The sequence below is a fragment of the Argentina silus genome (assembly GCF_951799395.1).
Source record: "Argentina silus genome assembly, chromosome: 11".
Lineage (NCBI taxonomy): Eukaryota > Metazoa > Chordata > Actinopteri > Argentiniformes > Argentinidae > Argentina > Argentina silus.
This window is the reverse complement of record NC_139665.1, coordinates 13,186,147-13,213,850: the sequence shown is the minus strand read 5'-3', so window position 1 is coordinate 13,213,850 and position 27,704 is coordinate 13,186,147. Positions and strand designations below refer to the sequence as shown.

The following is a 27,704-nucleotide window of genomic DNA, read 5'->3' as shown; positions in this document are numbered from 1 at the left end:
AGGTACAGCCGTACGAGAGTGACAGCTATGTAATTATCACGTCTGTGACCAAAAACAGCTAATGAGTGATAGAGGGGAGACCTTTGTAATTTCCCCAGGGACGGAACCATGAGACGGTGAAAAGGTGGAGTAATCCGCTGGTATTTCAAAGGAATATGTGTTTCTATTGTTACGCTATTTCAAATGTAATTGAATTCTCAGTTGTAGTTATGTGTATCTAAATGGCTGACCTTGAACCTATTTTCTTATCTATTATTCTCAAGCTGTAATTTGTGTATTTTAGCAGAATGTATAGTCAGCATATTCTGATATGAGGAGTTCAATATCAAACGAGTGTCCATATATCATTTGATAGATAATGGAGATGCCACTGATCTCTTACGCCCTCCTGTGGTTGCCTTTTGAAACTGCAGTGCATAACTATAATGTAGCCGGTCTGTAATCCTTGGAGTTTTGTTTTACTGTTTTCGAGACAACAGAGATTATTGGAGGAGAGCAGTTAAAATAGTAACCATACATTCATATTTGAAAATACTTCAACATACTTGCATGGAGATTGATAACAGGGTAAATACAAAAAAACAAGTATTATTAAAATACTGACACTTCTAGTCTGATGAAGTGGGAGGCATCTCAATCATCTAAAGTAGCTGCATATCAATTCCTTTATCTGTACTCATGTGAAAAACCTGGTTGGGTTGGTTATTCTCAGTGGCCTAGACGTCTATCATAACATTGCTCCAATCTAGCCCCTCAGAATCAGAATCAGAATCAGAATCAGAATCAGAATTCTTTTATTTGGCCAAGTATATTTGCACATACAAGAAATTGACTTGGTGAGGTTGGTGCATGGGACATAAAAAACAATAGCAAATATTGACATAAATGTACAAAATAGCAAAATATTAACAAAATAGCAATAACAAATTTACAAATTTAAAAAACAATACATTTTGTAGGCATACGAGGCTAAGTGGCAATGAGGCTAGAGGCTGTGAAATGGGGATAGGGATTAAGAAATGGGCACAGACACGGAGAAAAAAGTTGTGAATATGTTGTCACCAATTTATCAAGCTCTCTGTGGTTCTCAAAACACTGCAGTGTCAGGGCACATCCAGAGGAGGGCAGTAGGGCACAGTGGAGAACCTTAGTAACTGTGAGAAAGGGGAGAGCCAGCACAGTTCTCAGAGAATGATTAGAAAGCAGAAGCCGCTGCAAATTCACTGGCATTTAGTGATGACTGAGGCGCTAAGCACATCTGCCGCTAAGCATCTTTTGTTGTGAGTCGCTTTGGATAAAGGCGTCTGCTAAATGCCATAAATGTAAATGCCGTCTGCCATGTACAGGTGTGCACCCCCCCCCCCCCAACCCCCCCCCCTCCCCCCCTTTCTCACCCTTGAGGGAAGTGGAAAACAACATCAATGTCTCTCTGCCCCTCTCTCATTCTCTCTGATCCCAGGGATGACCGACTTTCAGCCAACGGGGGGGGGGGTGGGGGGGTGGTTAGGGTTAGGGTTGCGCGAAGCCCACAGATCGTGTTGGTCACCGGCCCACGCAGATCCACCGGCCCCACAGCCCACAGATCAACACGCCCCACCGGCACCGGGATTTCTCCCGGTGCTCCAGATGGCCAGTCCGCTACTGCCTGTGTGTAAACAGCTGCTAAATAACCTTGATGGTGCATCGAACTTTTGCACCTGTGTGGCGGTACAAAGTGTACGCCTGTGAGCAGCGCCAGAGACCCGGTCAGTTAAGCCACTCAGCGGCAGGCCTCACTGGCCTCATGCCCACTGGGTAAGACAGTGGATTACCAAGCAAAAGGTTGTGGGTTCAATATTCGCCCGTCATACCTGCAATCAACTATAGTGACATCGTGAACTTGTCCAGCTCTTTCCATGTTTAAGGAAAGCAGTGTATCTGATTCAGATACTGTGGGAATGGGAATATCATATGCATACAATCTCCATTAGTTCCCTTAAATAGATTGGGGCCCTAATCTCACTTTGTTGTTTTAAGAACAATTCCATCTTATATTACATTTGTTTTTTACATTTATCTCAATAGTATGTTCCTAGTTTAAAGAGACCTAATAGAGTACAATGCCACTTTACAAGGTAATATTTACAGTAACACTGTTACTTCTTGCTAGAAAACAGTGAGGAGAAATCCGCTGCTTGACAATATACTGGATGTGTGAAAACGTACTGCTGAGACTCTTCACACAAAGGCTCAGTGTTAGTGTGAGGTTAACACACAGGACCAGTCAGGAGAGAACAGGAATGTTTCAACATTGAAGTATTATTGTCCTGATCATTGAACATCCCTTCCTCCTGAAAAAACAACAACCGAATGACAGGCTGAGAGAGAGAGACAGACAGAGAGAGAGAGAGAGAGAGAGAGAGAGAGAAATGAGAGAGAAATGAGAGAGAAATGAACAGAAAGCACCCGAAGCAGAGGGAGAATAGACAAATAAAGAGTGGACTTGACGGAAGGGGAGAAAGAACGGCCGGAGGAAGCGAGAGAATGGAGGGAGAGAACGGACACAGACTCTTTCAAATGGCCCACAATACAGTCCTTTCACGCTTGGAATTTCACCATCATTAATAATGCATAGAGTACAGTACATTACAGTACAGTGGACTGACAGATGTTAGAGTTCAGGGTTCAGGGGTCAGGGGTCGTAATCGTCACTCCCGGAGGAAAGTGCCATGTGAGCTCTTAATCCTTAGTGTGAAGGAAAAAGCTAGTGCAGTGGATGTATAGTTTTGCTATGACTGAGTCATCAGTGACACTTAATTCTGTTTATTTGGGTCCTTTGTGTTTGAACGTGATTTCATTATACCTGTATGATGCCATCATAACAATGACATAGCAGACAAACAGTCATAGCTGGTAGAAGTGTTGGCACAAATCATCCTAGTGCTCAGATAGCTAATTCGCTACAACATTCTGGTGGTCTGCTGATTGTCTTACTTTACAGCTAGTTGCTTTTCATAACAACAGACTTAACGTTGATGGCACAAATCATCCCGGTGGTCAGCTAGCTAATTGCCTATAATATTCTGGTGGTCTGGTAATTGGTTTGGTAATTGGTTTGGTAATTGGTTTGGACAATTCTGTTGATCGGCTGATTGTCTGTGTAACCACTTAACAATGTGTGACCTCTAATGGATTTTTGTTTTTGTTTTTTTCAAAACTTGTACAGGGGGGGTAGTGGGGGTGAAGAGGTCTTTAGGAGGGACGCCCGTGTGTGTGTGCACCCGTAAGTTGACAGCTTCATCAATCAGTAAAACACACCAGATATTGATTAGTTACTCAAGAAGCCTAGTGTTGCCCAACCCAGAAGAACTGTACTGTACACTCATGTTCCCACCGCTGAGAGGGCAGTCATATTTCATAATCTCCGAACGGATTGAGGGATTTGTGGAAGCTACAGAAGACACTTAACACACCACTTTACACACAATAGTCAAATAAAATAAAATAAAATATAATTTTATTTGTCACGTACAGTTAGGTCCATATATATTTGGACTCTGACACAATTTTTGTTACTTTAGCTGTTTACCAAAACATATTCAAGTTACAGTTATATAATGAATATGGGCTTAAAGTGCAGACTCTCATCTTTAATTTGAGGGTATTCACATCCAAATTGGAGGAAGGGTTTAGGAATTACAGATCTTTTATATAAATATAAAATATATATAAAAAACAGCCAGCCCTGTTCTGGAACAACATTCTTTGGACAGATGAAACTAAGATCAACCTGTACCAGAATGAAGGGAATAAAGTATGGAGAAGGCTTGGAACTGCTCATGATCCGAAGCATACCACATCATCTATAAAACATGGTGGAGGCAGTGTGATGGCATGGGCATGCATGGCTTCCAATGGCACTGGGTCACTAGTGTTTATTGATGATGTGACAGAAGACAGAAGCAGCCGGATGAATTCTGATTTAGGGATTTACTGTCTGCTCAGATTCAGCCAAATTCAGCAAAGTTGATTGGACGGCGCTTCACAGTACAGATGGACAATGACCCAAAACATGCTGTGAAAACAACCCAGGAGTTCTTTAAGGCAAAGAAGTGGAATATTCTCCAATGGCCGAGTCAATCACCTGATCTCAACCCGATCGAGTATGCATTTCACTTGCTGAAAACAAAACTAAAGGCAGAAAGACCCACGAACAAACAACAACTGAAGACAGCTGCAGTAAAGGCCTGGCAAAGCATCACAAAGGAGGAAACCCAGACTAGACCAGCTCTGGCCCTCCTCACCCCTCATACAGTACTGTTACCTTAGTAACTCACTGTCACCGTCAGGCTATTCAGTGACCCCCTCGCAATGGCTAGTGGCTTAGCTAAGTTTAGCAAGGAATCCAGGACACATGGATCAACTTACACACGCGCACGTATGCATGCACGCACGCACACACACACACACACACACACACACACACACACACAGTGACACAGACACACACACACACACACACACACACACACACACACATAGTGACACAGACAAACACACACACACACACACACACACACACACACACACACACACACACACACACAGTGTGAAGGGAAGTTCAACCACCCCCTGATTACCCAAAGAGCAACAGGTCACCGGTTGAAAAAGAGCGTCACCCTGAGATACACTGACACTGAGAGAACGTGAGGCTTTAATCAGGAACAATCGCCGGGGTCCTCGGAAGCAGGAGTCTGATAGACACAACGTGTAGAATGGTCTACTGGATAGGTTTACAAACGTAATACTTTAGTTGTTATATCTACGTAACATGTAAGCTGATAAATAGACACAAATAGACAGAGGGTTATAGGGTACAGAGCCCAATAACTACAAAGTACATTGACATTTATAGTATTTAGCAGACGCCTTTATCCAAAGCGACTTACAGCAAATAGATTTGTTCAAGTAAGTGAATCATCTATCCGTCAGTCATCATAAGATAAAGTAATCAATGCTCGGACCAGCGGCCATAGGCAGTCACAATGCTAGAAGAAGGAAAAATGATTATTATAAATATTTTTTAATTATTATTATTATTATTATTATTATTATTATTTATTTTTATTAACAGGAGACAAACTTGTACAGGGGGCTAGTGTGGGTGAAGAGGTCTTTAGGGAATTTAGGGAGGGAATTATGGAATAACTAGGAATTATGCTACAGGTATACAAGTATATACAGTACCAGTCAAAAGATTGGACACAAACTTGCCAAGAGTGTGCAAAGCTGTCATCAAAGCAAAAGGTGGCTACTTTGAAAAATCTAAAATCTAAAACATATTCTGGTTTGTTTAACACTTTTCTCTTCACTACATAATTCCATATGTGTTCCTTCATAGTTTTGATGTCTTCAATATTAATCTACAATAATAATAAAAAAATTAAAATAAAGAAAAACCATTGAATGAGAAGGTGTGTCCAAACTTTTGACTGGTACTGTACATACTGCACAATGGACATACTTTGCTCATACACACACTGTTGACAGTTGCCCGGTGGAAGAGGAGAAAGAGAGTCTAGAGTAACGCAGCTGAGAGCAGCACAGAGGTGTGTGTGTGTGTGCCTTCTGTGCAGCCGCTGGAGAGTGACTATATATGGCACTTTTCCACTGTCACTTTTGGCCCCAGTGCTTGGCCCAAAGCCTCAGACCTTTTGTGTTTCCATCTCAGACAACGGACCAAAAAAAGCCCCGGGCCATGGTCCCCAGGGTCCGACCCTGACCTGGGACCATGGGGCAATATTTGTGACCTTGGCGTGATTTTTGTGATGCTCCTGAGCGCAGGCGTGTGATTTGTGCTACGCCCTCCCGTTACTTGGCTAAGCCACTCTATAGGACTGACACTTGTGATGTTACACAAGCATGAACTTGCAATAGAAACTGTTAGTCAATTTGGTTTGGACAGATGTTTACAAGCATAATATGCACAATTAAGTTTGCTTAGTTACCAGTAGTCATGCTGGTTTGAGGGTGAAACTCCAACAGGTCTGGGGGCAGGAAGCACGTGCGAGGTCCTGGACTGGAAAAGGGGGTGGTCTGTCTCGAAAACTTGTGAACAACAAGGTGAGCCTTTCCCTGCTCCTGGGCCTGTTCCTAAAACAGTTAGTGAGGGGCTGAATGAGAGAGTTTTGTACACCTTTACAGCAAAATAAAACACAACACAAAAGAGACTGGGCTTGTTTCCCGGACACAGATTAAGCTTCCTCCTAGACTATGAAGCGTCTGCAATGGAATCACTCTATCAAATGCACGATTTAGTCCGGGACTTTCTGAGTCTGTATCTGGGAAACAGTCCCATAGACTGAGCTGTGACATCTCGCTCTTTCTCTTCATCTGACCGGCACCAAGTCCCCAAACCACTAATCCATCCTCTGAACAGTTGCCAGCGGTAGTGACACCAAAGGCTATAACTGCAACACTCAGAAACCAAGAGCCAAAATGTCTCACACAACCTCCATGAACTGTCCGACATCACTGTGGCCAATCAGCTCTCTGGCTCTGAGACCTCTGAACCGAAACAGGTCAGTCAGCCAGTTTTAGTTTCTCCTCTTCTCCATCTTTACCTTCAACTTCTGCAAAGCAAAGCCCACATCACCATGTCTCATATTCACACAGACAACAGACCCATTGTGAATGTGTCTAGTTTGAACAATATCACTTCTCCTCCTCCCTAGCCATATCCTTCTTTCTCTTCCCTCTCTTGCCTGTCCGTGTCAGTGAGAAACCACCGTGTAGTTTAGATTCACCTCCCAGTGCAGACGCACAGACCAGACAGACGGGGCAGAGACAGATGCTCAGCGCATTTCTAAATGCCACCTGGACCTGGGGTGCGGTTGAGTGAGTGTGTGTGTGTGTGTGTGTGTGTGTGTGTGTGTGTGTGTGTGTGTGTGTGTGTGTGTGTGTGTGAGAGAGATAGTGAAAGAGAGAGAGAGAGCGCAGGAGAGTGTGCCTGCGTGCGTGGAGAATTTCCTGGAGAATTTGCCAGCTAACATACCCCTCCCTCACTAATGCTTGAATATTTTTGTGTTTTGGGGAAGACTAAAAGATGGAATTGCATCAGGAGTTCTACCTGAGTGTTCCTGTGTGTGTTTGGGAGAGAGAGTTAGGTCGGGTTGCTGTTTCTCCCCGTGACTAACCTTGGTCATTAATCACATAGGGACACTCAGTATTCACTTCACCCTCACACTGACAGCAAAGACAGCCTCTGCACACACACACACACACACACACACACACACACACACACACACACACACACACTCACACCACTGCAGGCCTCTGGGCTTACAGGATTAATAGGGTCAGGCAGCCAAGCAGCAAGGGCTAATAGAATCTAAACAACACAGACTGAAGAAAAAGGGGAGAATAGAGAGAGGGGGGGGGGGAGAAAGTGACTGACGGTGAAAGAGTAACGACAGTGGGAGAAGAGGTAGACATGTGGAGGGAGAGTGAGGGCAAAGGAGTGTGTGCGTGTGTGTGTGTGTGTGCATGCATGTGATGTGTACCAGTGCAGCAATACTCACTGGGGAGAAATATGTTCAGTCAGCTACTTTACCTACTTTACCTGCTGGCAGACTGCACTCCTTTACATCTTCTCATTCTGCTAATGGATAATGGAATAGATTTTTGATTTGTGTGTGTGTGTGTGTGTATGCGTGCGTGTGTGTGTGTGTGTGTGTGCGTGTGTGCATGCGTGCGTGTGTGTGTGTGTGCGTGTGCATGTGCGTGTTTGTGGGTGTGTGTGTGTGTGTGTGTGTGTGTGTGTGTGTGTGTGTATGTGCGTGTGTGCATGCGTGCATGTGTTTGTGCCTGTGTCTGTGTGTGCGTGTGCGTGTGCATGTCTGTGGGTGTGTGTGTGTGTGTGTGTGTGTGTGTGTGTGTGCTACTTATCAAGGGGATTTTTGACTAACGATCTGTCTCAGTGGTTTTTAGTGGACGTATATGTTCCACATGTTAGACACTAGATAGACCAAGGAAGTGGAAATGATTGCCTGTGTGAAAATAAGAGAATGTAAACAAAGCTAATGTGTTAAAGACAGAGAGAGAGGGAGAGAGAGAGAGAGAGAGAGAGAGAGAGAGAGAGAGAGAAAGAGAGAGAGAGAGAGAAAGAGAATGGGACCTAACCTTTTTAACTGAAAAGTGAAATGTTTCTCTATGAAATGTCTGGCACTGCCACCTCTACGTGGATGCAGCAGCCGCACTATTCGGTCACGGCTTTTCACTGTCCTGGCGTCCCGCTGTCCTACCAATCTTCCGCCGTAGATTGAAAACCCATCTCTTCAGGCTACATCTTAACAGTCCCTCCTAAAGACCTCTTCACCCCCACTACCCCCCTGTACTAACCCTAACCCTAACCCTAGAGACCTCTTCACCCCCTGTACAACTTTTTCTTCCAATGGCCCCTGGTCTGAGCATTGATTACTTTATCTTATTATGACTGATAGATAGATGATTCACTTACTTAAGCAAATGTATTTGCTGTAAGTCGCTTAGGATAAAGGCGTCTGCTAAATGCCATAAATGTAAAATGTAAATGTAAATGAAATGGCTATGCAGGTTGTTGTGAGCATGATATCAAATCCAGACAAGCTGGTATTGGTTCGTCTGTGTGACCTGATCTTTGGCCATGTTGAAAAGTTTTCTTCCAAGTGTTTAGTTTTCTAAAATACGGAACATGACGCTTCTTCTCGGGAACATGATGTTTAGCAAGCTCCCTGTCTGTGTATTCTAAATCACCCCACCCCATTGACAACACCTGTTAGAAACTATCCCCGCATCCAAATCCTCCTCTCTTCTTCCCAGAAGCATGCACTTGTGTACTCCCCAACAAGGACTTAAAAGAGCCCATGTTATGCTTTCATGTTGGTGTTTAAATCCATGCGAGTGTTCAAATGCATACTTCAGAGAGAGAGACGTGTTGATAACTGGGGCACGCAGTGGGAGTGTTTGTTTGTACCATTTGACACACCTCATTAAATCCACTGGTACCTGAGTGGGGAGCCTGTTGTTGTATCTTAAGCACACCGCTTCCATCTGGGGATTATTTACTGTGACGAAACAGTGGCGGCTGCCGGGGGGAGACAAGGGAAGCTGGGCTGAAAATGGGAAGCCTGAGATGTTTGCCAAGTACAAATGAAAAGGTGCATTTCTTTATGCTTCATAATTGTATTTTTCTACAATTCAGTGTGGTGCTACTGTTCATTTCAATGCTGAAGAGCCGCTTGGAGGAGTCGTGGCGGCTGTGGTGGGGATAATCTACGTGAGCAGCTCCCCGTCTCTGACTGGTAACCTATAGGCTGTCTGTGGTCAATGCGTGGCAAAGGGCGGCCAGGAGCACACCTCCTTGTTTAAAAAAAAAAAGTAAAAGTGTAAGGGAGGCTAGCTCCAACTTGCCTACCTTTCTGTGTTAACAAATTATTTGTCCAATTATTTTCGTCTCACAACTCAACATGCCAGGACAAGACTCTCTGTCCCTCAGGGAGCAGCCCGTAGCTAGCTAACCAGTTAATCCACCAATACATTTGGGATTGAGTGAGTAGTGAAGCCTGTTCTCTAGTCTGAGTAAATTAGTTTATTCTTGTTCTAGTCAAAGTACTGTTGAGTTGTTTGTTTTGCTGTGGCTATCCTGCCTTAAGCTTTGATAAGTAGTTTCTATTGAAAGCCATCCGTTTGAAGTCAATAGCTGTGAAGTTCTGTCAATCTCCAGTGGGAGGGCCTAAACACTATCCTGCCAGGTATTTAACTCCTGCTCACCCTGGACCAGGACTAATACATTTGGGATTGAGTGAGTGGTGAAACCTGTCTGGTCGTTAACTGATCGTCAGGTGGAAGGAGTTGCTACCCTGCTAGTCATCAGCAATCACAGAATCTGCATTTACATCGTGACAGCCTCTGCGACATCGTGACAGCCTCTGCGACAGCCTCCTGCCACAAAGTCTCCAGACACAAAGACGAAGGAGTCTATCTGTGGAGTCCATCGAGGAAGGCCATACTACTAAGTATTTTTATTCTATTTTGATCATTTCTTCATTACCCTGAGTGTATTTAGCCTACCTATATCCTACATTTCCCACTAACCCTCTCCTTCTACACTAAAACAACATGATGTGAAAAGTATTTGTTTGATTCATAAAACCTCCAAATATGTTTCTTTATGTTTTCTTTTTATATTATATGAATTGTATTATATAACATATTTATTTCACTTATTTATATACTATTATTATAATTAGTATTATGAAAAGAAGGAATTCTGTCTTGGAACCATCAAACAATGTTTTATTTGCCAATCGATCGACATGAGACACACACACACACACACACACACACACACACATACACACACACACCCAGGGAAAACAGAGCTCTGGGCACAGGGTAAGCCTTGGTCAAGGGCAGTGGTCAGCACCTTAGATGTGATGCCAGCAACCCTCCAGTCACCAGCTCACATACAGCTCCACCCTCGGGTGGGGATCGAACCAGCGACCTACTATATAATAATATATGCCATTCAGCTGACGCTTTTATCCAAAGCACCTTACATTGCAGTGCATACATTTTTCAGTATGTATGGTCCCAGTGGGAATCAAACCCACAACCTTAGCGTTGTTAATGCCATGTTCTACCAACTGAGCCACAGAGGACCTACTGATTTCTGGCCGGCCTCTCTAACCTCTAGGCTACCTGCTGCCCCCAGGACCACAGGGTCGTCACCTGTCCTGAGGTGAACTTGAGGAGGACACAAGCAGGACTGTGGAGCTACAGGAGAGGTTAGTCTGCAGGATTAGACAGGCTATAGTGTGTTATCTTGATTCCTACACCTCCCTCTCTCCCTCCTCCCCTATTCCTTCTTCTCCTCCTCTCCTCCATCCCTTCAACTCGCTACCCCATGCCATCTCCCAACTCCCCCTCTTCTCCTCTCCTCTCTCTCTTTCATCTCTTCTCTGCTCCACTGTACTCCCCTCCACCGACACACCGTTCCATCTCATCTCTCATCCTCTCCTCTTCTTTATCATTACCCCCATCTCATCTGTCTTCCCGCCATTTCTTCGTTACACCTCACCCCTTCCCATCACATCCCATACCTCTCTCCCATCCTCTCTCATTACCTTCACCTCTCATCCCTCCATTCCTCACACTACCCCCTCCCCCCTTCTTCCCCATCTCGCGTCTCTCAGTCAGCATTGAGGCTCAGCTCATTTCAAAGCCTCAGTTTTTATCTCATAACTCTTATCCGAGCTAGTCTCTTGGCGAGGCGACACTCCCACGGCCCGACGCTGCTAATCCGTTTGTGAAATTGCATCTTCAAATACCTGTCAGCCAGGGCAAATTGACTTTGGCTCTGTGTGTGTGTGTGTGTGTGTGTGTGTGTGTGTGTGTGTGTGTGTGTGTGTGTGTGTGTGTGTGTGTGTGTGTGTGTGTGTGTGTGTGTGTGTGTGTGTGTTTCACGATGTGTCTGTCTCGTCTCTCCAGGTAGGCTGTTTTGGGGGAGATACTGTGGATTGTGAGGATAGTGTACATTGTTGAGGGTGAATTTGGCTGTGAAATGCTGCTTACACTAAACACATTTGGACTGAGTGGTGAAGCCTGTCTCCAGACTGAGTAAATTAATTTAATCTTGTTTAACTCAGTGTGTTGCTGGTAGTGTTGCTGTGGCTATCCTGCCTGAAGCCCTGGGACCTAGTTTCTGTTGAAAACAATCTGCTTGAAACCAATTGCTGTCAATCTCCAGTGGGAGGGGCTGAAACTTCTCTGCAAGGTATTTAAATCCCTACTCAGCTTTGACTAGAACTAAATACATTTGGACTGAGTGGTGAAGCCTGTCTCCAGATTAAGTAAATTAATTTAATCTTGTTTAACTCAGTGTGTTGCTGGTAGTATTGCTGTGACTATCCTGCCTGAAGCCCTGGGACCGAGTTTCTGTTGAAAACAATCTGCTTGAAACCAATTGTTGAATACCCTCTGTTGAATCCTTCTCCCTTATATCCACTGATGCAGCCTCCTCCACCGTCCTGTCCACTCTTTCCTCATCCTTCCACTCTCTCTGTCCACTGACCTCAAGGCCAGCACGATCCTCTCCACGCGCTCCTTGGCTGTCTGAAACCCTGCAAGCTTATAGAATAGGGCTCTGGGCAGCTGAGAGGAAATGGAGTAAAACCGGCCTCCCTGATGACCTAAAACCTTATCTCTTTCTCCTCCTCAACTACACCTCCTCTGCATCAGCTGCTAAAGCTTCTTACTACCATTCCAAAATTCAATCCTCTGCCTCTGACCCAAGGAAACTGTTCTCCACATTTTCCTCACTCCTCACCCCACCTCCTCCCCCTCCTCCCTCCTCCCTGTCTGCAGATGACTTTGTCACCTACTTTGAAAATAAGGTTGATGACATTAGAAGCTCTTTCTCTCTACCTCTCACCAACATTGCTACCACTCCTCCCAAACCCCACACTACACTCGGTCTCTGGTTTATCAGCTCTTTCCCCCCTCTCCGCTGATGATATTCTAAAACTGGTCACTTCCAAGCAGGCAACCACTTGCCCTCTCGATCCTATCTCCTCCTCCTTTCTCCAATCCATTTCCAAAAACCTGCTTCTGTTCCTTACCTTCCTTACAATCACTCTGCTCTTCCACCTCAGCTGGCCACCTGGCACCGCCGCCTCTACGTGGATGCATCAGTCGTGCTATTCGGTCATGGCTTTTTACAGTCCTGGAGCCCCGCTGGTGGAACGAGCTTCCCACTGCTGTCAGGACTGCAGAGTCGCTATCTATCTTCTGCCGTAGATTAAAGACCCATCTCTTCAGGCTACATCTTAACTGTCCCTCCTAAAGACCTCTTCATCCCCACTACCTCCCTGTACAGTTTTTCTACTGTAAATTAAAAATAATAATAATAATTAAAAAAAAATATCCTCCTTCTTCTAGCATTGTGACTGCCAATGGCCCCTGGTCATAGCATAGATTTGTTTTTCTTATGATGATTGATGTATACATGATTCACTTACTTAATGTACTTGTTGTAAGTCGTTTTGGATAAAGGCGTCTGCTAAATGTCTAAAATGTAAAATGTAAATGTTGTTCCTCCAACCGAAGCCAATCAAAACCATGTTATCTCATCTCCAACTACCGTGTGGCTATTTCTTATTGCTCCAGAGCAAACCACTTGAAATGTTTCATCAGTGACCTCATCATGAGAAATTAAAGACAGACATAGGTGTATGAAGTCACCAGCTGGACGATCGTTCAAGTTGATCGATTGAGTGCGAAAGAGAAATAGAAACAGTGTACAGACACCAAGGCGCTGGAGGAGTGACACTGTATAGAAACATCAATATTTCAGTTAATATTAATTTCTTAATGCATCATCTTTCTACCTCCATTTGACTCTCTCTTAAACCACATCTAATTGTTTTCCATTCCACACCCTAGTCTCTCTCTATTTCTCACCCACTCACACTATCTCCATTTCCCCATCTCTCTCTCTCCTTCTCTCTCCCTCTCCCTCTCTCTCCCCGTCTCTCTCTCCCTCTCTCTCCCTCTCCCTCTCTCTCCCCGTCTCTCTCTCTCCCTCTCTCTCTTTCTCTCTCTCTCCCTCTCTCTCTCATCCAAATAGAGATCCACAATATTACTTTTATTGCCTGTCCTGTCCTTTTCAGATCAGTACAGATGAAGATGATTTGTTTCTGTTAAAGAGAGAATGCGCTCAATGTCTCAACAACATTACAACCTCTCAGTCATTCCCGAGGGTCCAGAGGAGTCAAAGCAAGAGGTTACTGCCCAAAGACACAAGGGTCCGGAGGAGTCAAAGCAAGAGGTTATTGCCCCAAAGACATGCTCTGGGTCCTCATTAATCTCCCAGATGTGTTGCCTCCTACAAATTGCATATGCTCCCAGCATACCTTGGAACATGGGAAGGGACATGGGAAGGGACATGGGAAGGGAAATCCGTCTATGGTTTCTCGAATCTGGTTGTGCCTTAACGTCAACATCCCCCGCAGAAACAAAATGAGTCGCTAAATTCTAGAAGCTTGTTGATGTTAGCTGTCTGCATTAGCTATACAGATTTATTTCAATTCATCCAGAGTGCAATTTCCACCTTCATTCTAAGTCCCACCTACACAAACATGTGATTGGTTGGTAGAGGTGTCTGTTTGTAGAACCCTCCCCAGAAGATTTGTTTTCTCCCATGTCTACATTCTCAAAAGTTGGATCCAGTATTTCCAGATGTACGGCATTAGCTGTTATGGATGGCTTGAGACAACGTCGTCATTACTATGGCAGGCTATCACTCACACTTCTTAGCTGTGATTCTTTCATCTCCTCCGGCCTTGTTTTTTTACTGGACGTTGTTATTGCACAGGCACAGCAGGCTATAGACTCACATACCAGGACGGATGAGTATCTCTCTGTCATACTGTACAACATATTGTAGGTAAGATCAGAACCTTGTGAAAAAGTAACAACCATATATATCACCATATAACCATATATATCACCATATAACCATATATATCACATAGCTATTATGTTTTCAAAGAGGGGGAAATGCTGTGTGGCCAATCATGCTCCACGTCATTTCTTTGTACTTTGAATAAAGTAACCTCTCCAAAAGAATAAAGTAACCTCTCCAAAAGAATAAAGTACCCTCTCCAAAAGAATAAAGTAACCTCTCCAAAAGAATAAAGTACCCTCTCCAAAACTATTCTGTTGCTTGCTGAAGAAATTACACATATATCTAACAAGGTCTGAACCTTGTTAAAAAAAGCTATTGTAAATATAACAACCAAATATCAAAATAAAACATGATGTTTTCAAAGAGGGGGAAATGCTGTGTGGCCAACCATGCTCTAATCGTATCAGAAGGTTTACATAGGACACAGGTTATGGTGGCTCCCAGAATAGAGTGGCTGGTAAAGCAGTGAGGTTATTTCTGGTTAATCCAGTTCCAATGACTTTATGACTATGACTCTATAACTATGTTTCTTGACAATGGACCAACAGCATGCCATTAAAGTTCATTTGCTTATGAAGAGATAACAGAGTTGTGGGGAGTGCCAGTGGTCTGTGACAGCTTTCTCTTTCTCTTTCTCTCGCTCGCTCTCTCATCCAAATAGATCCACAATATAGCTTTCATTACCAGTCCGTTTCAGATCAGTGCAGGTGAAGATGATTTGTTTCTGTCAAAGAGAGAATGCCGCTGCATGTTTCAACAACATTACAACCTCTCAGTCATTCCACGAGGGTCCAGAGGAGTCAAAGCAAGAGGTTACTGCCCCAAAGACACAAGGGTCCAGAGGGTCCAAAGACACTCATAAGAAGATGACTTCTTCCAGCCTTTTGACATGCTCAAGGTGTCATTACAGTGACAGACTATCACTCAAGCTTTTTTTTAAATGTATTATTATATTTATTTTTTAGGGCATTTCTGCTTTATTGGGATAGAGGCAGTAGAGCTTGACAGAAAGGATGGGTGAGAGAGAGGAGGGATGATATGCAAGATATGTCAAGGGTTGAAATCCTTACGATCCTTACCTAACGATGATGTGGTATGCGCATTTGTGTGCTACGCCACTAAGCGCACACACTCAGATTCTTTCAACTTCCTTGTTTTTGTTTTACACTGTTATTGCGCAGGTGTAGTAGGCTATAGACTCACACGACAAAATGAGTGTCTCTGAGTCATACATACAACATTTTGATGGTGGTTGATCAAAAAGCTATTGTAAATATAACAACCAAATATCGCATAAATATAACACAAAATAAAACATTATGTTTTCAAACAGGGGAAATGCTGTGTGGCCAACCATGCTCCGATCGCATCAAAAGGCTTACATAGGACACGGGTTATGAGTTGATGGAAGGTGCTGCAGTCAAAATAGAAACCATGGACTACAGCTAGCAACCACACTGAGCAAGTAAATCAAACTAAAAATAAAATTCCATCACCTCCCACACACGAAATGCGCACACACACACACACACACACACACACACACACACACACACACAATCACACACACACAATCACACACACACACTGCAAAGCAAACAGTGGGAGGACAGGTGAGAGAGCAAACATAATGTTTCTGTAAGCGGATCAGGAAACAGGATATCTCTTCAATAAGAGAATAAAAATCACAAGGCTATTCTGTCATTGTCTGTTTGTGTCCGTGGGCGGGTTGGGGGCGGCGGGGGTGGCGGGGGTGGCGGGGGGAGGGGGGATGGGGGTGGGTAGGGCTGGATGAGTTTCAGGCCAGCAGCAGCTTACCGTGATTTCTCCAATACACTAGATTTGTTAACCAAAGCAGCTTTGTGGCATTCACTGATCTGAAAAGGACAGATGGGGGAAATCAATATGGAGGACTACCACACAGAACCTGTCCCAAAATGTTTCCTTTCCAGGTACTTGAGATCAGTCCCACTGAGGGAGGAGAGGAGACACAGAAAGGAAGCATGTTTAGAGCACGGTTACTGTAAGTCTCTTGGACACCTAGATGAGTCTTCATTTTCTACAATGACAGTTATAAATCAAAACATATATTTTATTTGACTAATGACTTGATTTGATTTAATAGGTGCCTAATACAAGGTGCCTTGTATTGATCCATGAGGCGCCGAGGGTGTTCGTTCAGAAAATGTAATGCTGATTGATCGAAGGAGAGCATATCAGGCAATCTCAGTTAGTTGGTAAACCTTGGACAAAATCCATTGTTTGTATAGCCACAAACCTATGCTGGAAACGCCTTAGTCATGACCTACTCTTAGCAGCGTATTCCTCCTGTGTAGGGCTACAATTTTAGGGTGGGGCATGAGGAGATTTGGAAGCACTAAAGATGGGACTTTGCACTTTAGAGCTAAAGAAAAAACTTGGAGCCACATCAACAATTTTGGTAGAACATTTCTCAGCTTTGGAAGGTGTTCTGTTCTCCCCTGACCATGATGTCGAGGGGGGGGGGGGGCCATGACAGCGACTAGCTCATGTGTAAGCAGACAGCAGACCCTCTTGATGGACGCAGCGGTGCCACCACACATTGTAAATCTGCAAGAACAAAGCCTCGTATTTCACCAGGCCTGTCCTGGCTGCAATTACCCTGACCCTTTGGGGGTCCCCCTCGAGCATGAATGTCCTTTGTAGGCTCAGGCGCAAACATGCAGGCATACAGACACGCACGCAGGCGCATACAGACACACAAGCACGCACGCACACAGGCACAGAGAATGAAGCGGGAAGGAGAGAGAGTTGGGAGAAGATCGAGAGGAAGAGGAGAGGAGGGGGAGAGAGAGAGACGTGACAGGGGGGAGGGGGAGGGGGAGGAAGCTGAGGAGACTGGGGAGGAGAAAGAGGCTGGCACGGCTCTAAATCTTCATGCTTCAGCACGTCATGATTCAAGGCTGGCATTGTGTGCCCAGCTCAGAGGTTTCTTATTCCAATGCTGTAGCCTTCCTGACAACCTACACACGCAAATGGGGATACACACTCACACCGACACACTTGCGTGAGATATGCACGCTCACAAACACTGCCGGAGAACGGAGTAGGCACCCACAAATAAGTAAACAAACACATGTGAAGCACACTTTCCCTGTTAACATTTTAACAACAACTACAATGACAGCCACCTGCTTGAATTAGGTCTCCAGCACCCTCAGGGACTTCCAATGAACAATCAAGGTACATACACACACACACGCACACGCACATGCACAGACACACGCACACACACTCACACACACACACACACACACACACAGGCTAAACAACAGCACAGCAACAACCACACACACACACACACACACAGACACACACACGCACGCTAAACAACAGCACAGCAACAACCACACAAACACACACACACACACACACACACACACACACACACAGAAGCATGTCCCTCAAAGCCAGGAAATAAAAAAGCTGTTTCTATTCACGCAGCCAGTCTGGAGAAAACATGCCGCCCATTCATTTCCTGTGCCCGCAGCACCATAGAGACCCTGGGGTCCTGGCACCATTCTAACACAGCCTCCCAGTGCTCCCAGTGCTCCCCGCATCCATAACTCCAGTCCCTTTGTCTGTGGCACAAAAGCTGTCTTAGGGAACGCCAAAAGGAGGAGAGAAAAGGTGCCTCTCGTTATTCTTCCCTCGTTCCCTCTCTCCCTGTCGGCGGCTATGAAAAGGAAAGTCAACAGAGGGGCATAGATGGAGGTGGGGTGAGGTGCGCGAGGTAGAGTGGGTTTAATAGATCTCTGCATAACATCTGCAGTGCCACTGGCATTCGTACATGTTTTACAGACATAAACCGAACCACAATAACATCCCCCGGGTTATTAATAAACAGGTGGATGGCAGGAATAGATATACCAAACTATTCAAAACACTTCCTCAAATGTTTAGAAGATATCATATTCTGTGAGACGACCAAGTCTCTTACAATAATGAGGAGAGGGATACAGTGCAATAATCACACTGGGGGGGGGGTAGGGGGGTGGTGGTGGTGGGGGCACATATCCCATCCTTGAAAAACAAATTAACCCAAATATTTGAAAAAAAATCCCATTAAAAAATATGAATCCTCCAGTAAAACAATGAATCTAATGACTTTTTAATGTTTTATATCAAAAGTTTATTCACACAGTCACAACTGGCCCCAAGTGGTGTACAACTTCAAATTGACTCTATACATTCTTCAACCTCAGCCGCGTACTAGCAGGTCCACAGATCTCTACATGCAGACTATGGGCTCCATTTTGCTTCAGCAAAACAGTAAGAAAGGTTACCGAAATAACTACAGCTAACTATAACTATGTTATATATTACAAATAGACAGGATGGGACACCATTTTATGGTGGTTTCGAATACTGCAGCTGGCTATTTAATTATTAAAGGTATTTTTCCTCTCAGGACAGTGCTGTTTTGCTGCTGCAAAATTGAGTCCACTGTGCTACAGTAGGTGCCCAGGTCAGGAGCTGTCAGACATAGCTCCACTGTGATGATGATGATGATGATGATGATGATGATCAGAAGAGACATTGACACAGGCCACCTGTGTCTCTTGTATAGCATGAATATAGAATGAACAGAAAGGAGGAATTAATTTCAGAGAAATTATATGATAAGCACTCAGACATTGACAGTTCCAAATGGTATGCTCAATATTAATGCCGGTTCACACACAAACATCAGAAAATTGCTTTGAATAGGAAAGTCTGTTCAACACTGACATCAGAACATTGCTTTTATAGGGAAAGTTTGTTCAACACAAACATCAGGCCATTGCTTTTATAGGAAAGTGTGTTCAACACTGACATCAGAACATTGCTTTTATAGGAAAGTGTGTTCAACACAAACATCAGAACATTGCTTCGAATGGGAAGGTCTGCTCAACACAAACATCAGAACATTGCTTCGAATGGGAAGGTCTGCTCAACACAAACATCAGAACATTGCTTCGAATGGGAAGGTCTGCTCAACACAAACATCAGAACATTGCTTCGAATGGGAAGGTCTGTTCCACTCAATCTAGTTCTATGGTCCCTAGCATGCATTCTGGCTTGCGTGCATATAAAACCTAGCTTGTCATTGGTTAGAGCCTCCTCTGATTGATAAACTATGACCTATAACACTGGACTCATGCTAAATTAACTCTACAGTCTGGATAAGTCTTGTTAACATTTCTAAAACAAAACAGTAACAAAAATAGGTTTGACACATCACCACATACTGTACAGTACTCTCACAAAAACACATTCAGTATAGTTTCATATTTAGACGAGATACAGTAAGTATTGTCCCTTCATAATATGTTGAATAGGTAAAACAGCACGCACAGGGCATAACATACAGACAGATAGCGTACGACAGATGTCGTAAACTAGGCTGCATCCCTCTCATAGAAAGAGCCGGATAGGGGGATAAATGAATGATATTCGGTAGCAGTAGTGAAGTATCAGAACATTCATAGTGCATTATAATGTCTGTATGTCAACCTCCACAGAGCAGTCATAAGGCCAGTGCTTCAGGTAGAGCAATGGGTTTGTTAGTTAACCTTTAACTTTACATAGTCCCAGGTGTCTCACCTGGCTTCACCTGCTTAACAGCTATTGATTAGCCATCAGCTGGGTGTCTGGTGGGGTCCATATTCTTAGCAAACCCATTTGTGTTGATTCGATTGAGAAACACAAGACTTGTCTGCAGGAAAAACCTATTACCTTTTTTTTCCTCCATTTGGCTGTGGACAAGCATTTTTTTCACGTCACAAGTGAAGACCACATTTCCTAGTAACAGACACAATTAAATGAGAACGGCCTCCTCAAAAAACACTTGTAAATACTGCACGTTGCCACAGGATAATAGCTCAGGGTATATATACAAGGTGAGAGCATTAACTACATGTCAAGCAATTGAGATTATCACCAGACCACCAGCTTTGATATGTTCCACTCGTAAAGCACCCACAGTCATGGGGTCTCACTCTCCTATATGTGCTCATACAATCCCTTGTAAATGGTGGCGGCTGAGTGTTCCCTCTTTACAACGCACTGTACAGGGCCTCAGGACCTAGTGGAAACCAAGGTACCAATCCTATCCATTATCGTCATTGTAAGATGACCACCAAGGGACCCATAAGTCCACGATCCATAAAGGTTCATACTCCCTACCCAGACCAGACCCAGACCCAGACAAGACCTGACCTGACCCGGATCAGACCAGGACCAGACCCGGACCCAGACCAGAGCAAACCTGGACCCGACCCAGACCCGGACCAAACCGGGATCCAGACCAGACACGGACCCTCTCAAAGCTTCCTGTCCCCGTTCTCTCCGTACTCCGGGAGGCTGTTGAGGGCCGTCTCCTCACTCCTCGATTGGACGGGGTGCTCCCCTTTCCTGGAGGCCTTTTTAGTGGCTCGAGACAGCTTCCTCCGGAACGTGTCCCCAGCCAGGAAATACAGAATAGGGTCCACGCAGCTGTTGAGGCTGGCCAGCCCCCGTGTCACCTGGTAGGTGGCGTACACGCGGTTATTAAAGTCGCACATGTCCGGTCCTTGGAAGTAGAGCCGCGCTCGCATGTTCAGGTTCTTCATCACGTGGAAGGGCAGGTAGGACAAGGCGAACACGGCCAGCACGATGATCACCAGGTGGATGGATTTGCGGCGGAGCGGGGTGTTGTTCATGTCGTTGCATATGAGGGCCTTCACGATCATCCCGTAGCAGCCCAGGATAATGATGAAGGGGATGCAGAAGCCGAACACAGTCATGCACATGCTGTAGATGAAGTAACCGGGGAGTTCGTCCTCCGTGGTTGTGTCGTAGCAGGTGGTCGCGTTGCGTTTCGACCCCGTCCGGGAGTAGTAGAGGATGGGAGATATGCCGACGATGACCAGCACCCAGACCAGCGCACTGGTCAGGACGGCGTTCTTCTTTTTGAGCCTGCCCAGGGACTTCATCGGGTGGACCACCCCTGTGTACCTGTGGACGCTGATACACGTCAGAAACAGGATGCTCCCGTATAAATTCACGTGGAATATGAATCGCTGGAGCCTGCAGAGAACGTCCCCGAATATCCAGTCAGTCTTGTTGAAGTAGTAGAAGATGAGGAAGGGGAGGGAGAGGACGTAGCAGAAGTCAGCCAGGGCTAGGTTGAACATGTAGACGGAAATGCTGCTCCATGGTCGCATGTGGCACACAAACATCCATATGGCCAGGCTGTTGCCTATCAGCCCTGTGATGAAGACCATGATGTAGACAGTGGGGAGGTAGTAGAACTGGAACCCAGTCCTGGTGAGGGAACATCCTCTGGTGTGGTTGTGGAGACTGTCGGACACATTCATCAAGGAACTCAGGTTCATGTCTGTGGCCATGGTGTTGTGGAAAGAAGACAGGCGCTTTTACTGTATGGAGTCAAAGATTTAAAAGAAAAGGAGACAGTTTCAGTGTTCAGGCTGATATTTGGAAACAATCCAAACAGCAAATATGTGCCTGCCTCCCACAAGAAATTGTTTTTTTAGTAGCCCTTTTTAAAAAATATTTGTCATTGTTATTTATATATAATGGTTCTTCAAAAAATCTTCTTTCCTTCTTTCTTTCGTTCAACATTGTCTTGTATGCACATAACAATGACATACCGCCTTCAGCGTGTGCATAATAGCATGACATGTCTATTGTGGTTAATGTTTAAGCATGAGACACAAGGGAGCGAGAAAATAGTACATCTCGACTCAATCTTAATCCAAAATATACAAGCTCAACACACAACAACAACCCCTGAGAGAAACAGTAAAAGTTGATCATACACCACTCACCGGTGACTTCTATCCCACATTCCTACAGCCTTTTGACGGTTGAAAAAATGTCAAACATGAGCAAATAGGAGGGCTGTTGAGGCTTTCTTGTCCCCGTGTCCTTGTTCTTTCCGACTTAAACAAGCTCTACAACCTGTCAAAGTTTAATCCGTCGGGTTTGCTCTCTCGGTAAAGTCCGCCGTTCGTTATTGGGCGACAAAGACAAGGGAGACAGCTGCGAGCACTGGCACGAGAGCGCCGAAATGACTCCGGAGAGGACGAAAGACGCTCGCGCTACGGGGAGGGGAGGGGCGCCACCGTCCAGAACAGCGAAAAAGCGAGAGGCTCTCCAAATGCGCGCTCTCTCTCTCTCTCTCTCCTTCCTCCAACTCCACCTCATCTGATCATACAAGCTCGTCTAAAACAACTAAGCCTATCGTTTGCTATCGGTCCGTTGAGACCATGTAGGTCTGGCAACTACTGTACTCATGCGTCAGTTACCAAACGCATACACCAGGGAGTAATGAGCGTGTACGGGCCGCGCCGGCAGGTTGACGAGATCATTCATGTTTCGCAAGGCGGATATGTCAACAATCCATGCCTGTTTTTTTGTTTGTTGTCTTCCATTCGTTGAGAGATTGCGCTAGGTGATAACGTCCATGGAGTGTTCATAACTTAATAATGTGAAATATCTATGCGTAAATCTCTATGCGTCTCGTCTTTGAGAATAATTCAAGGAAAGCCTCATATTGAGAATGTAATAAATGTTCTGCAATAACACGTTTTTATTTCCCATAGCATATGCAGTTAAATTAACCTGCGTAGTGCAATATCATAACATGACTTGTGTTTGACACCACAGATCATGACGCAGCAAAATGACAATGTTGTGACAAATAAAATGTTGGTATATTGTGTAGAGAGACATAACTGACACCTCTTCCATCACATTCAAAAGGTAGACCACACTGCACACCTATTTTTACTTTCCTATTATGTTTCATCTATCAATCATTGCAAAACAAAATGTGTGTCTGGTGCAGAATCGATCTATTTTTGCCCGTAGGGTCATTCTTGGTGATGTTGCGATTGTCAAATTATGTTGTCTGGCAGTTTAGTACAGTCATAATGAATAGATACTGAATGGAGAGGTTGTCTTTATCTTTTTCCATTTAATAGCTGATTCTCCATCATGCACTGTAGCAAGTCAAACAGTACATGTTTCCCTGTCATGTGTAATTACTACGTCATTTCGTTGCTTTCTTTGTCACCAGTCAGTTACCTTCAACAATCCCATTGGAGTGGAAATGAGTCAGAGGAGAAGAAAAGGACTGAAGTTCAGAGAGAGAGAGAGAGAGAGAGAGAGAGAGAGAGAGAGAGAGAGAGAGAACGTGGAGAGAAAGACAGATTGGGGCTATACGTCAGTTGTCGAAGGTCTTTTAAATGGTCGACAGAAAGTTGGCTTTGTGTGTGAGAGTCAAGGACAAACATAGAGAGAGGAGAGAGAGACGGAGGGAGGGAGAGAGAGGGGGGGAGAGATAGAGAGAGAGAGAGAGAGAGAGAGAGAGAGAGAGAGAGAGAGGGAGGGATTAATATAGGATGGTGAAAAGAATGCGAAAGAAACTAAGTTAATCTATTCTATCATGCCAAAAAGTTTATTAAAAAAAAGAGAAAATGAATGGGAGGGGAGGTCAATGATAAAAAAAAAAAAAAGGAACTCTCCCTGTTGTAGTCGTGTAGAAGAGTGAACTGGAATCTCCATCTTGTGATGAGGTGGCCCTGCCTGCCTGAAACATGTAAACTCAAGCGTCGCCCCCAGGACTATGATGATCACCTCTGGGCCTAATAGTAGACACGTGTGTCTTGGGTTCCACATGGAAGTCTTGGGTTCGCGTCCTGGCCATCACACCTGCACGTATGATTTCTTTTGAATCCTTGAGAGCATGTCATGGTTCCTTCAATGGATACAGTGGCAGTGACTCTCCTGTAGGCTACTGTATGTCTTAGGACATATCCATGGCCAGTAGCCTCCTACAGCATTTCTCCTGTGTGTCATCTAGTATTGGGGGGATTAAAACAGGCGTGCTTAACAGGACATAAACAATGCTGGAATAATTCGACCTGTTTTATTGCATCCTACTGTATGTCTTCAGTAGTGTTACAGCCGTATGTGGCTATTGAGATTATCACAATGTGACATTCATTACAGTAATATAAACATGAACAGCACAGTATGGGGCAGAATAGAGGGGGACTTGTAGACAGGTGGGATATACAGTATGTGTGTGTGTGTGTGTGTGTGTGTGTGTGTGTGTGTGTGTGTGTGTGTGTGTGTGTGTGTGTGTGTGTGTGTGTTTTACTCTGCCTGTGTGTGGAACATATTTGCAAGCACACTGAAACAGCTGAGACAGCAAGTGCCTGAAGTTCCAATTCATCTTTACTGTCCTCTCTAAAAATATATGCATATGTGTTGTGTAGTCATGAGCACTAAGTTGTGTGGGAGAGTACACATTTCTGTGTGTCTATGAATTTGTGCGCGCAATGTGTGTTTGTGCTTGAGTGTCTCTAGTGAGTGCCTGTGTGTGTGTGTGTGTGTGTGTGTGTGTGTGTGTGTGTGTGTGTGTGTGTGTGTGTGCGCGCGCTATGCGTGCGCATGCGTGTCTATATGTTTTGCACTATATGTGTGCAGCTGTGAGCAGCAGGGAGGTAAGGAGTGCGTAGGAGAGGAATGGGTTCTCAAAAACAAAGCCAAGAAATAGCCTTGCACCTGTTGCTACATTGGGTGCCAAGACTCCTATCCTATTTGGCTTTGAGCACCATCCGCTGCACTTGAGGTCAACATGGAGACTTTGGAAGCATGCACTGGCTCATTTCGGAGGGGACAACAGATATTGTACAGCCTGCTAAGCCAAAGCGTAGGCATTGGGTCGTGGGGCTCACACATCTTCAGCATTTCGGCTGAGCGTAGCTTCTACCCCCAGGCCATTAGACTGTTGACCTTTCTTTCCAACATGTCACATAGTATACTGTATTGTTGAGTTGATGTTTACTGATGAGGTAGAGCTACTCTGCCTCAAGCATTTCGTTGTATTGTATGCTTGTACGTATATGATGTAATGACATCATCAAGCTTGAACTTAAAGTTGAACTGAGGTTACTGGTTACGGCAGAGTGGCTCCAAACCACCTCCGCTACACTTGCTTATCTCCTTCCCATAGCTCAAAGGTTCGAAGTACGCACACGCACAGTGTCTCAGAGTCATCATCTAGGTCATTCAATTACAACTTAGAACTTAATATTTTAATTTACAATTGAAGCAACTTACGAGGGAGGTCTTGCGGAGTGGCACTTACTCTGGTACGGTCCAATCGGTCAAAGGGCCATGGCCGTTCAGATTATATTGAATACCAGTGTGATGCATCTCTCTCTCTCTCTCGCTCTCTCCCTCTCTGCCTATCTGACTGTACTTGGCTGACACTCTCCTTAAAATTAACACATGCAATACACCCTCGAGACTTGAGCTGCTCTCATTTCACCAGAGATCATACGGTATATGATCATTCGGACTGAATCACACTATGACAGATCCTCAGTCTATGAACTCTATGGGATTGGAGAGGCACTTCTCACTATCTTACTGGTTTGTGGCCTTTCTCTCTCTTTCGACCTATCACTGTCACTCTCCTGCCATGACTATGACAGCACCAAAAAATGTCTTAACACATGCAACACACCTTCATGACCAAACGAGGCAGCTGAAAGAACTCAAATTTGCCGGGTAGTTTGCCATGGGTGGTGTTCGGGCGGGCAGCTGCCAAGAACCCTACTTACAGTTCTTACTCACACTTGTTTCTTCTCCTTTTTTCCCCTCTTCTTGTTTGGTAATACGTCCATTGCTGCTGCTGCTGCTGCAAGAGCTAACTTGCTGACCCTATGATGAAGACTCAGACAGTGATTGTGAAAGTAGCGCTGTAGCTAGCAAGTATTGCTGACTAACTGTCAGTTTTTCAAACAGCCAGAACCACCCAACTAACATAGCAAGTGTTAGAGAACTCAACACTGCAGCTAACTAGCTACTAATATATCAACGTTTACTACATTTTTATTTAAACTTGCTGTTTGTTGTTAACAATTACTTGTGAGCTGAGTAATGATGCTGCTGCTGTTTCAATCACACTGAGTTCATGGCTGACTACAGCGGGGTATACCAACAACCGAACCAAATATGAAACTGTCTTCATTTTATTGTTTATTTCAATTCCTCCTTTGCTTTCTTAAAGGTCAGCTAATATAATTTGTGTAGGTTTCAGCTTTAAAATAGTGCTAAATGGCCGTGATAAATCTGCAGCAATCAAGTAATGAGATCACATGATGAAGAATGTTGAAGTGAAGAGTGCTCTTTTGGTCAAAACAAAGCGCTTTCTAAATTCTTGTTTCCATCGGTGGCCATTTGCGACCTCATTTGCATTCCATTCGACCTGAATGACCTCAAACTGGTCAACTGTTGGCTCGAACACTGTGGAACATTATCAAAGACGCATCACACAATACTGAACGTAATAACAACATACCACAAGTAAGATCCGGTTGAAAATTAGACTAAACATGACTACAATATGTCTATAAAACATTAAAATGTCATAATCACAGTAATTCAATCAGTCCTAAGAACAGAGCTGAGAGAGTCAATCAATAAGGGTGGAAATCCTAATTCAAGATCCTTGTGCTAAGTCAAGTTGCACATTTCCCATTGACGTCTATGCAAGATTTACACAAATGTCACATGTAAAAAACACAAGTATTCAGTTCCCACACACAATAACAATAATGTAATCAGGTCAAACTGTGAAGCTAACCCTGTCCTTACCCCAGGGTGAATGTACACACACACACACACACACACACACACACACACACACACACACACACACACACACACACACACACATACACACACACACACACGCCAGGTGTGAAGTGAGATAGGCTTAAGGTCGGTCACCCTTTACTCTCTGCACCACCCTCCAGCACTCAACCACAACGCCCCCCATCCCCCTCCATCCCCCCCCATCCCCCAGCCTCTCCTGTCACATCTGCACAGTGCCAGCACCCAACCACTGCCATTGGCCTACAGTGTACTACAAGGCAATCCATTTATTACATTACATTTATGCCATTTAGCAGACACCTTTATCCAAAGCGACTTACAACAAATACATTTGTTTAAGTAAGTGAATCATCTATCCATCGGTCATCATAAGATAATGCTGGGACCAGGGGCGAAACTTGTACAGGGGGGTAGTGGGGGTGAAGAGATCTTTAGAAGGGAATCCAGTTGTGAGTCTGTACGCTCTACAACATCTTTAAACATACCCTGGTAATGGTGT

At 44.5% G+C, this 27,704-nt stretch overlaps 1 protein-coding gene across 1 annotated transcript; it reads right to left on the bottom strand.

Moving 5' to 3' along the window:
- Positions 1-18,678: 18,678 nt before the first annotated feature.
- Positions 18,679-22,563, bottom strand: p2ry1 (purinergic receptor P2Y1). Its single transcript, XM_083679863.1, has 2 exons — positions 22,339-22,563; positions 18,679-21,927 (listed from the first exon to the last, which is right to left on the bottom strand). Exon 2 carries the CDS (start codon positions 21,895-21,897, stop codon positions 20,833-20,835), a length of 1,065 nt encoding a protein of 354 aa, XP_083535989.1. The 5' UTR covers positions 21,898-21,927; positions 22,339-22,563; the 3' UTR covers positions 18,679-20,832.
- Positions 22,564-27,704: the final 5,141 nt, after the last annotated feature.

Bases quoted from the DNA above. Each gene is read 5' to 3' on its own strand.
- p2ry1 (XM_083679863.1), bottom strand. From the start codon at position 21,897: ATGGCCACAGACATGAACCTGAGTTCCTTGATGAATGTGTCCGACAGT.